Below are 17,643 nucleotides of genomic sequence, written 5' to 3' on the forward strand. Positions count from 1 at the left end.
CCGCATCTCCAGTACCCTGAAATAACAGAATGAGCAAGCCCATTCGTTCTGCACTCTCTTCTCCTTAACATAGAAGGCTTATCCCGGCTCCTAGTGCTGCCCATCTCTTCTCCCAGGGAGATGCACATCAAAGGAGTTGCTCCTCCAAGCCAGGATTGCCTCCTACCTGATGGTTGGCTGCAAGTGGTATTCAGGGGTAGCCTGCCTAGGGAGGCTTCTCATAGCGTAATGTAAACAGAGTTTGACTGTGTTTGTGGATAAGGACCTGGATGTTGTGCTGCAGTCCTAAAGGAAAAAGAAATTTGAAGGGATCCCCCGGAAGGCGGTAGACTCTCCTTGGAAGCTTTTTAATGGAGGTTGGATGGCCATCTGTCAGGGATTCTTCATTGGTGATTCCTGCGTTGTAGGGGGTTGGACTAGATGACCCCTGCAATCCCTTCCGACTCTGCAATTCTGTGATTCTTTGAACAAGAGAGGTGGTAGTGGCACCCTTCTGGAACTCAGGGCAGGGTATTCTGTAGTGGTTAGAGACCCAAGGAGGGGGGGGAAGAGAGGAATCCTGCAATACTGATTTCTGAGGTGGCACTAAGACTTCTTTTTTGCCCTCTGTTTCTTATTTTCTTTCATTCTTCCTTTCATGCCTCAGTTTCAGTGCAATCTTCACAGAGAGAGAGAGAGAGAGAGGAAGGAAGGAAGAGGGGGTGTATAGCCACATTGTGCAGGAATTAGATCCGACTCTGGTGACCTTGGTACTGACATCCTGGCTTTTGTTTGCAAAATTGGGCAGAATGCAAGTGACAAATGGGGAGATAGGAGACAAACGCAAACAATGAGCCTCTCCTGGAAGGGACAATGGATGGGGCTTAATTGATTTTCCTTTTCTTCTTTTCCTTTTTTCTGCGAAGACATTGATTTGACCCTGTAAGACACACAGAGAGCCGATCATTAGGGAGCTTAATGCACATCGAAATGTGGTTTATTATCGCAAAAACCCTGACTGCACACGTGGCAGCTTTGTCTTTTAATTATTATTTTAATGACATCTTTGTTATCTCCAGGCCTGCAAAATCTTTCTCTTTCTCTTTCCCCTCCTCCTCTGCTCGCTCAGTCCTCTCTCCCTTGCCCTCCCCACCCCCTCTATAAGCACCATAAGCGATGGGACACTTCTGGAGACTGGGGAAGTTGAGGGTGGCGCAGCTAAATGAAAAGGGCCGCCGCTGCAGCTCTAAAGCCGGCGGGAAATTTCATTTCATTTTGCTGTTTCTACCCTGTGCAGTTTGTGAAAAGGAAAACGCCCTCAGAGGTGCACAATGATTTTTTTTTTAAAGCACAAAATCCCCAAAGATAACAATTGACAAAGCATGCAAACATCCAATTGATTTATAGTTGCCAAACACATATAATAAAGAGGATGGGTTGGGTTTTGCACAGAAAACCCAGATAACTTAGGGAAGGGCCGTAGCGCAATTGCAGAGTATCTGCTTTGAGTGTAAAAAGTCCCAGCTTCAATCCTAGAAGGTGTTTTCAGGCAGGGCTGCATGCAAAAGACTTCCTGCCTGAAATCTTGGAGAGACTGTCAGTGTAGACAATAGTTACAGATAGAAGAAGAAGTGTGCATGCACACGAAAGCTCATACCAAGAACTAACTTAGTTGGTCTTTAAGGTGCTACTGGAAGGAATTTTTTTATTTTGTTTTTAGTGTAGACAATAGAAAGCTAGATGGCTCTGTATAAGGCAGCTTCCTACGTTCCTATAATCTTCACTTTCTACAAGTTTCTAGTCCTTATGGAAATAAATATCTGCATGAATGTTTAGGGGCACACTTATTTTATATGTTGCATTCATGTCCCACCTTTCCTCCAGGAAGCTCAAGGTGGCCTACATACTTCTACCTATTTTATCTTCACAACAATCCTGTGAGGTAGGTTAGCCGGAGAATGAGTGATTACCCCAAGGTCACCCAGTGAGCTTCATGGATGTGGGGGCGGGATTTGAACCCTGGTCTCCCAGGTTCTAGTCCTGCACTCTAACCACTACACCACACTGGCTACCAGAAGGGGGACAGCAGGCTGAGTCTTTGCGGTAGACAGCGGCTGTGAAGGTCTGGAGTGTGGCAACATGAGAACGGGTCTTTTCTGTCGCAGCTTCCTGCTTGTGGAATGCTCTCCCCAGGAAGGCTCACTTGACACCATCATTACATAGCTTTAAGTGACAGGCAAAGCCATTTCTTTCCCTTAGGCCTAATTGGATTTTAATTAACTGTGTTCTCCATGAGTGGGTGGGATGTTCCAATACCTGCCTTTTTCTTTTTTGAAAAGGTCTGTGTTTTAGATTTTCCTTTGTTTTCTTTGATGCTGGTTAAAAAGCAACTTATTGATGATGATGATTGTAATAATGCAATGTTGTTGTTGTTTAGTTGTTCAGTCGTGTCCAACTCTTCGTGACTCCATGGACCAGAGGACGCCAGCCACTCCTGTCTTCCACTGCCTCCCGCAGTTTGGTCAAACTCATGCTGGTAGCTTCGAGAACACTGTCCAACCATCTCGTCCTCTGTCGTCCTCTTCTCCTTGTGCCCTCCATCTTTCCCAACATCAGGGTCTTTTCCAGGGAGTCTTCTCTTCTCATGAGGTGGCCAAAGTATTGGAGCCTCAGCTTCAGGATCTGTCCTTCCAGTGAGCACCCAGGGCTGATTTCCTTCAGAATGGATAGGTTTGATCTTCTTGCAGTCCATGGGACTCTCAAGAGTCTCCTCCAGCACCATAATTCAAAAGTATCAATTCTTCGGCAATCAGCCTTCTTTATGGTCCAGCTCTCACTTCCATACATCACTACTGGGAAAACCATAGCTTTTACTATACGGACCTTTGTTGGCAAGGTGATGTCTCTACTTTTTAAGATGCTGTCTAGGTTTGTCATTGCTTTTCTCCCAAGAAGCAGGCATCTTTTAATTTCGTGGCTGCTGTCACCATCTGCAGTGATCATGGAGCCCAAGAAAGTAAAATCTCTCACTGCCTCCATTTCTTCCCCTTCTATTTGCCAGGAGGTGATGGGACCAGTGGCCATGATCTTCGTTTTTTTGATGTTGAGCTAGCATCAAGCAATTGTGATCCCACACTTTCCAGTGCATTTATGCATTAGAGGCGTACCATGGTTTTCGAACAGCTTACCGTAGTTCTCGAACGTTTTGGCTCCCGAATGCCGCAAACCCGGAAGTGACTGTTCCGGTTTGTGAACTTTTTTTGGAAGCTGAACGTCTGGCGGGGCTTCCGCAGCTTCCGGTTGGCTACAGGAGCCGCGCTTTGGTTTCCAAACGTTTTGGAAGTCAAATGGACTTCCGGAACGGATTCCGTTCGACTTCCAAGGTACAACTGTACTTTCCTTACCGCAAAATGTTGTGTGTGTGTGTGTGTGTGTGAGAGAGAGAGAGAGAGAGAGAGGGGTGGGGTGGGTTTTGATTTCACAAGACTTCCAAATCTACTTTAATTGTGCAACATGAGTTTGCTGTTATATGACTGACACCCCCTGTCTTCAAAACAGTGGAAGCCTGGAAGCCACCATTGAATGCACCATTAAAGCCTCCAGGAATGCAGACAGCCAGAGATTTGGTTTGTCAAGTGAAAGAGAGGACATTCACAACCCTTCTCAAGATGCTAGTGCTAAGACAGCCCCTGTAAAACACACAACACAAAAGGAAAAGGGATATGGATGGAGGAGGGGGGGGAGGAAAGAAAAGAAAACTTACGCACTATTTCTTTGTTGGACCTTGTTCTGCATTTGAAGGCTGGAGAGCAAACTGCTTCCCACAGGGAATTTTGCCATTGGTGTCAATCCTCCTGCAATGTCTGTCACGAGGGCAAATGGAGGGTTGCACCATAGACCTTGCGCAGCAGACCTTTCCCATGGGAAACTTTGCTGGCCACTTTTTATTTTCTGCTTAGAACACTTAGTAGGTTCCTTGCATCTTGCACCCAGCATTGGCCATCACAATGGCCTTGTTGACTCATGCAGGAAGTGGGAAGGAGGTGGTCCTATGGGAGAATGGACACCTACTCAATAAAGACTGCTGCTTTAGTCCCCAAACACAGAAGCATAGAGTTGGAAGGGACCCTGGGGATCATCTAGTCCAACTCCCTGCAATGCAGGAATAGGCAGCTGTCCCATACGGGGATCGAACCTGCAACCTCGGAGTTATCAGCACCACGCTCTAGCCAACTGAGCTATCCAGGCTACGTGGCTCATGCCAAAAAAGATTACACCTTTTTTGTTTTTAAAAAAGAAAGATGTTCACTAAGGGTAGGGACCCTTAGTACATTTGGAGAGGAATCTGTTTATAGCCACTGAAATCCCAAGTGGGATTAGGCTGTAAATGTATACAGCGTGTTGAATGTGCTTGATCGAGGGGCCTCTTGTCTCGATTTCCTGGTTTTGAATCATAAAAAGCCGCCCTGATTAAACAAATAAGGTAGAAAAACCATATCCGAGTTAATGACTTCCAAGGCTGACCATCAATTGGCCAAGCGTTAATCAAAAGGCCCCCATAAAGCCAGGCTTCAGAGGGGCTTTCACAGCCATTAATCTCTCTAAGCAGTTCATTTCTCTCCCCCCGCCCCGTTCCCCCTGCCATCCCCCCTCCCTTGGTGTGTGCTTTTTTCTAATGTGGCAAAAAAGAACATAAATTTCTCTCTCATAACATTGATATCCCTTTATGGTAACCTCTCCAAGAGCGGGATCCCTTTATACGAGTTTGATAGAATATATAAATTGCATCGGAAGCAGCTCTGTAGGATTTCTGTGATTGACTACGGCACCAGGAGCGGACGCAGCGGTCCCAGCGCCGTAATAAGGCCATTACGCATTGCTCGGTTTTTATATTCTCCAGCAGAGCTTTGCTTCACAAGGGAGGACGTGGTGGTGGGGAGGGAGAGGGAATCACACACTTTTTTTGCAAGCCGAGCTGTGCAGGGGACGGTTGCCGGAAGCTTGTCGCGGCCCTATAAGCCGCTTGTGAACTGTAACTCCTCTAACGTCTGTGCAGGGAGTAGGATCGCACCCGGGTAGGCTCTGTTCACACCTTTGTATCAGTGCATGGGATGTGGGTGGCGCTGTGGGTTAAACCACAGAGCCTAGGACTTGCCGATCAGAAGATTGGTGGTTCGAATCCCCGTGAGTGAGCTCCCATTGCTCGGTCCCTGCTCCTGCCCACCTAGCAGTTCGAAAGCACGTCAAAGTGCAAGTAGATAAATAGGTACCGCTCCAGTGGGAAGGTTTCCGTGCACTGCTCTGGTTTGCCAGAAGCGGCTTAGTCCTGCTGGCCACATGACCCGGAAGCTGTACGCTGGCTCCCTCGGCCACTAAAGCGAGATGAGCGCCACAACCCCAGAGTCGGACACGACTGGACCTAATGGTCAGGGGTCCCCTTTACCTTTACCTATCAGTGCATGGGGGCTGCCACATCACTCTCTGCCTTAATAGGAGGACCCCAGCTGCTGGATCAGACCAAAGGCCCATCCAGTCCACCAGCCCCAAATAGCCTCGGTCAAGTATATCTGAAGGAGCGTCTCCACCCCCATCGTTCTACCCGGACACTGAGGTCCAGCGCTGAAGGCCTTCTGGCGGTTCCCTCACTGCGAGAAGCCAAGTTACAGGGAACCAGGCAGAGGGCCTTCTCGGTAGTGGCACCCACCCTGTGGAACACCCTCCCACCAGATGTCAAAGAGAACAACAACTACCAAACTTTTAGAAGACATCTGAAGGCAGCCCTGTTTAGGGAAGCTTTTAATGTTTGATGCATTACTTTATTTTAATATTTGGTTGGAAGCCGCCAAGAGTGGCTGGGGAGGCCCAGCCAGATGGGTGGAGTATGTATAAATAAATAAATAAATAAATAAATAAATAAATAAATATTATTATTATTATTATTATTATTATTATTATTATTATTATCTTGCTTCTCCCGATGGGCCAGCAGAGCCTGAGGGCAACAGCCCTCTCCTGCTTGTTTGCCCTTGAATTGAACATCTGATACCCAGAGGTAGACTGCCCCTGAAAGTGGAGGCTCTGTATAGCCCTCCTAGATTACAGTGCTGACCTGACTCTTTCTTCTCTCCCTTTAAAGCCCGTGTACATCACTATGTCCTACGTACAGGAAATTCCATCAGATGCTCTAATTAGGTGTGTGCGGACTTGTCTTATGGCTTATATGTCAGACCTTGCTGATGAGCCTCTCCAATTGGCTTGGAATCGCCACCTCCATCAGCAATTCTTCAAGCAGCATCTATCACCGCTGTGAAACTTTTTAATTTAACCTTTCACATAAAAGTCTAATGAGAAGCCAGGAGTGTTTTTCATTTTCTTTCATAGCGGAGTAGGGAAACAGGCCTGACTTGGGTCATTCCTGCTCTTTACCTCTAGATTAGATTACTCTGATGCACTTTGTGGGGGGCTGCCCTTGAAGACTGCCCTGGTCCAGAAGGTGGCTGCAAAGGCTCTGAGAGCCACAACTCCAGCATTCCCTGTCAGAATGGAGATATCCAGGGAAGTCTTCCCAGTTTCTTCACTGCCTGCTCTCGGGGCGGCAAAGACCATTTTATTCAAGTGGGAGCATTTTAGAGAACATATGTTCTCTGCTGCCGTTTTAAATTGCTGTGAATTGGTATTATCCAACACCGAAATCTATCTTGTCTTTTCTGCATCTTGACATTTCTGTAAGCCGCCTTGCAATATTTTGTTAAAAGGTTGGGGTGTAATAAAGCACAATTATGCTGTTTCCAGGTTTTATCGAGTACCAAATAATTAAGTCATATTGGAAGAGGAAACTTGTGCTGTCATAGTGTGCTGTTTTTAGTTGTATTATTGTGTAATTTGAACTGCTAGGTCAATAATCTTCTAGAGGACCATCTCCTTTAAGAAAATATGTGCTTAGCCTTAATGAACTTTGGCTCTTTAAATTCCGAGGCCCTCCAGACGTCCTTTTCAGGGTGATTTGTGCTCATGATGCCATCAGGGTGCTTATAGGCAATACACCGTTCAATACTGTTTGCACATGCCTTTTTTCCAGTCAGTGTGCTCTCTGTTATCCTGTAACTTTTCAAGTTTGAGTTTCTCCAGAATGGGTTTAGATACGACAGACGGTAGACCCATTTTGTTTCTACGTGGATGGCAATTAAAGAAAATAATCTGTGTTCATTTAGGCTAACTTTGCTGAATGTACATCTTAACAAATTTGAAGTTGGAAAATCTCTCCAGGCCCCAGTAAGCTTTTAACTAGAGGGATTCTTCCCTCCCACCTAATACACAGTATTTTCTTAAACCATATGGTGTGTTCCACCTGGAATGCGTTTCCCAAAAACTACAGAGGAAAAGCATAAGTAAGATTTTGATGTAAATCAATGTCATTTCCCCAAGAACCCTGAAGTAAACAAGTGTGAAATAATGTCCACTATGGAGCAGATAAACCTGCTTATTACTATTTTGAAATTCTTTTTTGAGGTGATTTCTTGATTAGGTCAACCAAAATGTCACAAAAGAGCGTGGGAACTTTAGAGCCACCTGGAACTCTTAATCAGGCTAGGTGGTCAATAAAGTGGGAGGCCTGGGAGCAGCAGTGGAACAAGCCAATTGGGTGTCTGGGGTGGTGGGTGTGCCTTGGGCCCAGGGGCGAGGCCAGCCGCCCATGGGGGCGGGGCCAACCGGAGCAGGATGCTCCGCGGAGCCTCTGAGGACTCAGCCACCCTACAGCTGAGGAGGAGGCAGCAGGAGGACCGTTTAGGGCAGTGTGGAGCCTGCGGGTGCCCAAGCCACTGCGTCACTCCCAGGAGAGATGTGTTGCTCGGGCGCACTGCAGGCCCCGTGGTGAGTGCTGCCCAGCATTTAGTCACCCCCCTTTGTGGTGACACCCGGGGCGGCCCGACCCCACTGCACCCCCTTCCTCCGCTCCTGCCTGGGAGTGGCAGAACAACCATGGGCTCCTGGTCAAGCCCTACATCTGCCCCTTGTGAACATTTTCAGGGAGAATGTAAAAGGAAGGGATGGGGCTCAGTCTCAGGAGCCTTGCAGGGTCCAGCTTTCTCCAAGGCCTGATGGACAGGAGAAATAACAACGACCTGATTCCTCCATCTCTGGAAATACAAATTCTAATGAGCCAACACAGTTACCTTTTTGTTTTATTTTAAAGGCAACCATACGTTGAAATGTGTTTAGCAATTTATTTTTATTTTTAGCTCACCTTTTCTCCCCAAGGAGCTCCCAGTGGTGTACATGGTTCTCCATCCCTCTCCTCATTTAATCCCCACAACGACCTTGTGAGGTAGGTTAGGCCGAGAGTGAGTGACAGGCCCAAGGTTGCTGCAGTGAGCTTCATGACTGAGTGGCGATTTGAACCCTGGTCTCTCCCAGGTCCTAGTCCAATGCTCCAACCACCACAGCACACTGGCTCTGGGGTATTGTTTATCTACCTCGTGGTGCTTTTGAACATATTCTTGTCCTCTAGGCAATGTTTTATGGTGTCAAACGTCAATGCCAGGTGTCAAACGTAAGTTAATTATTATTATTGGGGGTGGGGGAAATGGCAGGGTCTTTTTTTGATGGTCCTAACTTTCCCATTATGTCTCAGTGTCAAGACGTCAGTAACTATTTCTGTCATTTGTGACTATTGAGGCTAATCAGAAAGCAAGGCCCCCCTTTGCCATTCACCATCCACTTACCTCCCAGGTGAGCTTGCTGAAGAATGGGTGGAATGATATCTTTAACCGTTGTTTTAATCGATGGCGCTAAATCATTCCTGCCATGTTGGAAGAGGGAAATGGCTTTGCCACCGTCTGGTATTTTTAAGTTGTATTGTTATTGATTGCATAACTGTGGAGCTGCTAGGTCAGTGAGCCTTTAAGAGGATTATCTCCTTTAAGAAAAAGTGACGTCGTGATGCCTTTAGGCTTTACGGAACTTAGGAGGCGCCGAAATAAATGTGCTGATGAATTCGCAGGATGATTCGGAAAAGCAAAGTGAAAGGGGGGGGGAGGGTTGAACCATTTCACGAAACCCTCCTTGAATTTCCTGTGTCACTTATGCAAATGTTTAGGTCTGAATTTTGGGGTTTCCTGCCAGAGCCCAACTTCCGGATTAATTTAAGATGACTTGGTTTTGGTTCATCTGCCTTGGGACCCCTCTGGGCCAGTCTTTTGTTGTGGGCGTCTCCTGCAACATTTTTTTTTTTATTCTGCCTTATTTGCTGTGCTGCCACGCTTTCCAAATTACTACCACATTACTGCTGTCTGGAGAGGCTGTAGAACAACAAAATCGGGACAAAAAACAAGCTGGAACATCTTTAGCATCAAAAATTATGGGATTTCACCAGGAGGTTATGGGCAGACACTCCAAGTGTCCCTATTTTCCAGGGACAGTCCTGGATTTACAGAAGCTATCCTAGTTTCTGATTTGATCCCAGAATGTCCCACTTTTCCTTAGGATGTCCCTATTTTCATCAGAGGTATGGAGTTGTGCGGCCCTGAGCCAAGGAGACAAGTACCTATACAACCTTTAGGAGACATCTGAAGGCAGCCCTGTATAGGGAAGTTCTTTAATGTTTACTGCTTTATTATTATTATTTTAAATGTTGGAAGCCACCCAGATTGGCTGGGGAAACCCAGTCAGATGTGCAGGGTATAAAGAATAAAATTGTTGTTGTTGAATTCCTATTTTCATTGGAGAAATGTTGGAGGGTATTGAGGAATGTGCACTGATTGGCAGTGCAGCAGTGTGACCATCTCAAAAGCATTTGCAGACACAAGCAGTGTTGAGAGTGGGGTCGCGTGTGACTGCCCTGATAGCATCATGAGCAGAAAAACTTGTGGATGTGCAGTAAAGAGGCCATCTGGAGGTCCCCTTCAGCATCCGGTGACACAATCCCCTGGGAAACTGGCAGAACTCAAGATGTAGTTTCTGCTGCTGCTGGAGGTAGGGTTAAGGCTGCACCCTTTGGGTACGTGATTCTTGTATTTTTCTCAATAGACATTTGCAGAATGGGGGGACTTCTCTGCTGGGTAACCATGTTGCTCAGAAGCCATTCATTACGGCATCCGCACAGCCCTAATAAAGCACACAACACAGAGATCTGGCACCACGGGAATGCCCAGAGGATGTGAAGTATGAGCCTTAACACTAAGACTATTGGAAACAAGATATTTTTGTGTCTCATTTGGGAATACTCTAATTGTATTTTGTGGCTTCGGCAGATGCCTGGGCCAGCTGGTTGGAGAAAAAAGCGTAGGGTTCTCTATCTGGAGTTGGTACCACATAGGAAGCCTTTTGGATTTTTGTTTGAGAAACACCGCTGCTTTTGAAACAAACCTGTTCTCATGTTTCTGTTAGGCAGGTCCGGGAGCTTTTGGGTGGGCTCAAAAGAGACTCCAGATGATAGTTGCAAGGGAAGGGAGGGATGCTGTTTCTATATCCAGGTCAGACTCTCTCCAGAACCTGCACTGGGATGTGATAAGAAGAGCTGTGGATCTTAAAAGGCAAGGTTCTCGTGGCACAAACTGTCCCTGGGTTGAAGCTGTTATTGGTGTCAGGCAGGTTTGGCCTGTGTGTGTCCCAGCTCCCTCATTCAGTTATCCCATGGCTGAATGTGATAGACTGTGTTAGGGCATAGCAGTGCTTGTATTCAGGGCCCGGTTGGCTGAGGTGGAGAGTGGGGAGCCTCCAGACCAAGAACAGACCCTACAAGTGTCACTATTTTCCAAGGATGTCCCTGGGTTGAAGCTGTTATTGGTGTCAGGCAGGTTTGGCCTGTGTGTGTCCCAGCTCCCTCATTCAGTTATCCCATGGCTGAATGTGATAGACTGTGTTAGGGCATAGCAGTGCTTGTATTCAGGGCCCGGTTGGCTGAGGTGGAGAGCGGGGAGCCTCCAGACCAAGAACAGACCCTACAAGTGTCACTATTTTCCAAGGATGTCCTTGATTTAGAGCAGCTGTCCCGCTTTCTGATTTGATCCCGGAATATCTCACTTTTCCTTAGGATGCCTCTATTTTCACTGGAGAAATGTTGGAGAGTATGGAGTTAACTGACCCCTGAGCCGTCTGAAGGCAATCCTGTATAGGGCAGGTTGTGTTTTTTTTTTAAAAAAATGTTTTATTATGTTTTTGTATATGTTGGAAGGTGCCCGGAGTGGCTGGGGCAACCCGGTAAGATGTGTGGAATATCAATAGTAAAATTACCATTATGGAATGCGACGTCTCTATTTCCATCGGAGAAATGTTGGAGGGTATGCAAGAGCCCCCCAGGGAGAGCTTGGACTGGCTGGATGAAGAAGAGCAGTGGGTGCCTGCCTCCCAAAAGCCCCCCCCCCCCGGGAGGGCTCCACAGCTACCTTAGAGCCTGGAGCCTGGTGCTGGGACACTGAGGAGCAGTCAGCAGAAGGGACGAGCTGGGAGCTCTTAGAAGCAGGAGATCTGAGCGACTGAGGGGTGTGTGCAGTGCTTTTTTCCTAAAAGAATGTTTAGGGGTACTCTCATTTTCCCACTCATATTGAAATACTGCCCCTCAATGAAGCCAAACTTAGATTCACAAAATGTTCAGGGCTATGCGTATCCCTTCGTCCTCCCAGAAAAACAGACTCTGTGTGTGTGTGTGTGTGTGTGTGTGTGCGCGCGCGCGCATTTCACCTGGTGCTGAAATGACTTCAGACCAATCCAATACAATCTATTGCAGCCTAAATGGATGGCCCCTCCAGAATTTGACACACACACACACACACACACACACACACACACACAGAGGAATTTGTAAATCTCTTTGTGCTTTGCTGTTCAGAACTGAAATAGATGACCTTTCACACTCATGCAATACTGTACCATACAATACATGCAGGCCTGGGGAAATAAATAAATAAACAGGGGAAATACAGTGGTACCTCGGGTTACATACGCTTCACGTTGCATACGCTTCAGGTTACAGGCTCCACTAACCCAGAAATATTACCTCAGGTTAAGAACTTCGCTTCAGGATGAGAACAGAAATCGCGCGGCAGCAGCAGGAGGCCCCATTAGCTAAAGTGATGCTTCAGGTTAGGAACAGTTTCAAGTTAAGAACGGACCTCCGGAACGAATTAAGTACTTAACCTGAGGTACCACTGTATTCTGATGAGGGGATGAGTTTTGTTCCACTTGTCAAATTTATGAAGGAGAGGGAGAATACGGGATGGGGGGGGGGATGGGGACGGCAAGCCTTGTAGAGAGCTTCTCCTCCACCCACCCACCTCTCTCAAATATTATGCAAGATAACTATGTTCCGAACTGGAGCTTCTGAGCTATACTGACATGAAACCGCTTGTTTCCAGAGACTCAGACTCTGTTGCTCGTTGAGGGATGGGGCCTGGCATTCCCAGGCTGCAGCCCTGCGGATGGTCACCTTAACCTAGCTGAAGCTGCAGGGCAAGGGTGAAACTAGGCTTTATTTCACCCGGGTCAAAGACACCCCTTCCCTGCATGTGTGTGCTCACATGCACAGGCTGAGAACCTCAGTGGCACCCCTCTGGAGGCTTCATCCGGGGCAAAAAACCTGGCTGCAGGGAAGTGGAAGGCACAACTTGAAAGCTTTACCCTGGTTGGCTCCTCCTTGGGGGCAGGATGAAGAGAGGGAGCAAAGTGGAAAAAGAAAAGGAAAGAAGTGAGAATCAGGGGAAGAGAGAGAAAGAGTTCAGCAGCAGAGTAGGAATAGGGAAAATACAGAACAAATTGTGTCCTGTATTGAATCGATACAGGATATAGCATTTTATACTGAAATAAGGGACAATCCTGTGTTACACAGGTCAGGGGGTGGCGCTGTGGTCTAAACCTCAGAGCCTAGGACTTGCCGATCAGAAGGTCGGCAGTTCAAATAATCCCCGTGACGGGGTGAGCTCCCGTTGTTCGGTCCCAGCTCCTGCCAACTTAGCAGTTTGAAAGCACCTCAAAGTGCAAGTAGATAAATAGGTACCACTCCGGCGGGAAGGTAAACGGCATTTCCATGTGTTGTTCTGGTTTGCCAGAGGCGGCTTAGTCATGCTGGCCACATGACTGTACACTGGCTCCCTTGGCCAATAAAGCGAGATGAGCGCTGCAACCCCAGAGTCAGTCACGACTGGACTTAACAGTCAGGGGTTCCTTTACCTTTAAGGGACAATCCTGTATTGCACAGGTCAGGAGGCCGGGCAACCTGTCTTGGGGCCCACGTTGTTGAACATGCTCCCTGTGCACATAAGGCAGGCCCTGACTGTGGTGCGCATAGCTGCCACCCCAATGCATCGCCGGCCCTACAGAAATATTTTAATAAAACAACATGACAGTGTTGGCAATCTTATCTGTATGTCATCCAAGTCAGCGAACAGATACCCAGTTAGCTTCAGAAAGGGGGCCGTGGGTTGTTGATTCTCATTTTGGGTGTCCTGACTGGGATTGTTATCTGGGTGTGTGTGTGAGGGGGGAAGGGGAAGAGTCGCCTCTTGCCTTGCAAGGATGAAGGATTAAATCTCTTACAACACTTACCGGTGGCGATTTGTATTTTGTTCTCACGCCTGTTGACATGAAAATGTGTCTGTGGCTTCAGAGAAGCAGAGATGTCCATCAGCGTAATTGATGGATCACCGGCGTTTTAACCAAGCTGTTTAAATCTGCACATTATCCAAAAGTCTCAGTGCCTGCCCCCTTATTGAGATGTCGGAGGAAAGCTTAGCTCAGAGGCCCCTCTCACAGCTTCCCTTTGCGTTCCCGGTTACAGTAAGCCCCCAGGAACGGCAGCCACAAAGCACACTTATCGAGGGTGACTTTCCGTTAGCTCTCCCAGCCCATTGATTAAAAATGGCACCGCTCACTCAGTCAACTGAAGTTTCAGTTGATTAAGCTGCTCGTTAGAGTTAGGAACCCTGCAAAGAAACAATTTGTCTTACTGTAACCTTTCCCCGTCCTTGCAGTATTTTGCTTCTTCTGGCTGTTAATTATTCTCTCTAAACAAAAAAGGCTTTTCATTTCTGAGCAGGACAATGGAAGTGTACAGAGAAGGGGATTGTGCAGTTTAAATGTCAGCTGGGGCAGGTCTGGCTTGATTTATGTGGAGGGTGGGGGGCCAGGCAAGCAGAGGAAGGGCAGGGTCCCCATGGCATCTGGGGCGAGGAGCAAGCCATATATAGTGGTACCTTGGGTTAAGAACTTAATTCGTTCTGGAGGTTCGTTCTTAACCTGAAACTGTTCTTAACCTGAAGCACCACTTTAGCTAATGGGGCCTCCCGCTGCTGCTGCGCCGCTGCACAATTTCTGTTCTCATCCTGAAGCAAAGTTCTTAACCCGAGGTACTATTTCTGGGTTAGCGGAGTCTGTAACCTGAAGTGTCTGTAACCTGAAGCATCTGTAACCCGAGGTACCACTGTACATGCGAATCAAAGGGATCAAAGGGGGTCGCATGATCTGCTTCAGAGGGGGCCCCTTGGATTCAATTCCAGAATTGGAGTGCCCGTTTCGCCACTGCTCTCTGTTCCTCCTGTCCTCTTCCCTTGACCAATGGTTGCCAAGGTGTTGCCCCCCAGACAGTGCCCAGCAACATTTTCGGGGCACCACATTGTCTTCCCCACTTGACATCATGGCAGCGCCTACCTGCAGGCTGCTCACCTGGCAGTAAGGGGAAAGACGCAGAGGAATGGAAGGAGCCTGTTCAGTCATGACAAACCACACACCTGCAGTGTGCTCTGTTCAAAATTTGGAAATAGCAACTGAAATGACCGAGGTCTCGGTTCCACTTTGGAATGAAGATCAGATAATCCTGGGAGAAACCAATATGAGAGACCACGGCGCGCGCGCGCACACACACACACACACACACACACCCTTCTTAGCCTGCTCTTTAGGCGAAACAATCAAACAAACATACCAGGTTTCCCTAGAACAGTTGTCAAATGTCAGCGATCAGACCATCGCCATCATCAGGCTCACAATCTAAAAGACACGATACAAAAGGAAACGGGGTTGGGAAGCAGGAGGAAAGACTGCAGACTTGGGCGCCATTTCTTGGTTGAAGGATTATTTTATTTTCTCACAGAATTTTATTGGTCTGTGACTGTGATAAATAATTTTTCCCTCCCTGTCATGACCAGCTGGAGCAGGAAAGACTTCAAGGACAGGAGGAGCCAAAGGCTGTCTGTTCAGAAGTTATTTTGAATATGTATTTTGAACACTTTACAGCCTGATTGGCCCCCAGAAGAGCTCACAATGAAAGTGTGTTCAAGGGTGTAACAAGAAGGCTACATGGGGAAGGTTGAATGTGGCCAACCCTTCTGGTGTCTGGTTGTTGATGTCCCAGTCCCCAGCTCTGGGCTCTGCTCCCTGGGGAACTGGGTTTGCGTCTCCGCTCCGCCACATGCAGCTGCTGGGTGACCTTGGGCCAGTCACACTTCTCTGAAGTCTCTCAGCCCCACTCACCTCACAGAGTGTTTGTTGTGGGGGAGGAAGGGAAAGGAGAATGTTAGCCGCTTTGAGACTCCTGAAGGGGAGTGAAAGGCGGGATATCAAATCCAAACTCTTCTTCTTCTTCTTCTCTCTGGAGGGAGGGGGTAGAAGGGGCTGCAGAGGCATTGGACTGGATTGGTGTGTGTGTGTGTGTGTGTGTGTGTGTGTGTATGTGTGTGTGTAAGGCCTGGTGAATGATCAAGATGCATAGGCATGATGCCCCACTCTTTGGTGATGTCAAAGTCCCCTGACAGCTGATGATTTGCCGCGATCCCTGCTCTCATCAAGAGAAACGGTTTTTAGAGAAGTGAAAGCACTGATTTTTAATGGTTTTTCTTTTCATTTTCTCACCATTTGTGAGATGCTTGTGCGGTGCAATTAATAAGCTTCATTCACTCATTCATAATCTAACCCTTCCCTGTTTTTTCCTCTTTCAGGAAATTGCTGCATATCTAATAACATTTGAGAAACATGAAGAATGGCTAACAACCTCCCCTAAAACCAGGTAAGATTCCCCCAAAAGCCCTCCTTCTTGTGAAAATGCCCATTGATCTATTTTGCTCCTGATTTTACTTGACTGGCTAAATCAATTCATTGGTCACCCAGTGGAGGCAAAAGGCAGGGAGGGGCTCGATGGGGTGGGGGCCAGGCTGCAGAAGAACCAGCAGCCCACCAAGTCATGCTTGATAGCTTGTGACACCAAAGTCTCATTAATTGACTTAATGAGTATTTTATTGAATGAAATCAGACTGATTAAAACCAGGCCATCTGCAGTCTTGACAGGTGGGGAGGGGGGAGGCTGAAACCTGATGGCTTAACGTTTAATTGTTTCTGTTGAGAGGGATGGATTTCGAAGGCTTGGCTGAGCGAAGGGGTGTCGTCTGCTCAAGTCCGCGGCGTTCCCAATTGCTGCAAACCATTTTATACCAGACAGCAAAGGGAACCAGAACTGAAGGGAAAGTTGTGCCGGTGAATCTCAGATTGTCTGTTGTCCTGTCGGATTAAGCTTGCTGCGATGAGACCCTACCACCACTAGCCGTAGCCCGCTTTCCCAGGAAAGGCCACAACTGGAAGACCCGTTGTATACACTTTAGGTCGTAATTGCTACAAGGTCTTCCAGCTTTTAGAATTGTAATTTTGCTCAGCCTCAGCTACAACAAATGAGAACAGAAGGTGTGTTTTCGTGCTGCGCAAAAATTGTGGACATTTTCAGTAGGGTTGAGAAGTATGTTGGGTTGTTTTTTTTAAAAAAAATCAGGTTGTTTTTATTTTTCTTAACTCTATTCTCTGCAAAGGTTTGTATTTTGGAAAGGCTGTTTTGGGTCATTTTCTTCAAGTTGCAGATGTTACTGAATTCAGAATGACAGGAACAGGGGCTTATTGGAATTAAAGGTGACTTGAGAGCTCCTCTTGATAGCTCCAACACCTTCAGAAGTCCAGGCGTGGTGGTAGCTCAGGAGAGGGCCTTCTCTGCAGCAGCCCCTAAGATGTGGAACTCCCTCCCCCCAGAAGTGTGCCTGGCAATGTCGCTCAGTCCTTCCCATGTTATGCTGAAGAGGCATCTGTTCACCCTGGCCTACGACACCTGAGATATGTATTTTAGGACCCATCTCATTCTCGTGATCATAATCTGTATTTTTTTAATTGTTGTAAGATGCCCTGGTGCTTTGTGGTAAAGGGCCATCAAGAGATTGAAATAATAAGAGATTAATGACACAGTTTGGGAGGCGGGAGGTGGAACATCTCCCCTTTCATTTCTTTTCGTGCTGTAAGGAATTGCAATGTGATTAACATTTGCAAATAGCTGACATTTCAGCAATATTCAATGTGGAATGTGGAATTTAAGTTCCGTTTTGAATATGACACTTTCATCTCAAAATGCGAATCCTTTCCCTAAGGTACATTCTGCTACGTTCAGGGGGTCTTACGGCCAGGTAAGCATGTAATAAGAGTGTCATTTTAGAGGGACATCTTGGAGTGTATGTCAGATTCAGAAGTTCTGCGGCACTCCAGCTATCGCAAGGGGCCAAGCACAACTGCCTTCCAAACTCTTGAAGTGTTTTCAGGTATTGAAACTGGATATCTTCTGTCAAATAATCAGTGAATACGGTCAGCGTGATTTGTTGCATATTAAAGTGTCAGAATTTGCAGTGGGGAGCATTGGATTTGCAGTGG

At 47.1% G+C, this 17,643-nt stretch overlaps 1 protein-coding gene across 3 annotated transcripts in view; it reads left to right on the forward strand.

Moving 5' to 3' along the window:
* Positions 1–17,643, forward strand: part of CAMTA1 (calmodulin binding transcription activator 1) — a 709,235-nt gene that overhangs the window by 180,607 nt on the left and 510,985 nt on the right. For all 3 annotated transcript variants that reach the window (XM_079986723.1, XM_079986722.1, XM_079986724.1), the window contains exon 3: positions 15,906–15,973. In XM_079986723.1, the coding sequence (XP_079842849.1) occupies positions 15,906–15,973 (68 nt within the window). The remainder of the gene's footprint in view (positions 1–15,905; positions 15,974–17,643) is intronic.

This window comes from Podarcis cretensis, assembly GCF_951804945.1.
Source record: "Podarcis cretensis genome assembly, chromosome: 8".
NCBI classification, from domain to species: Eukaryota; Metazoa; Chordata; class Lepidosauria; order Squamata; family Lacertidae; genus Podarcis; species Podarcis cretensis.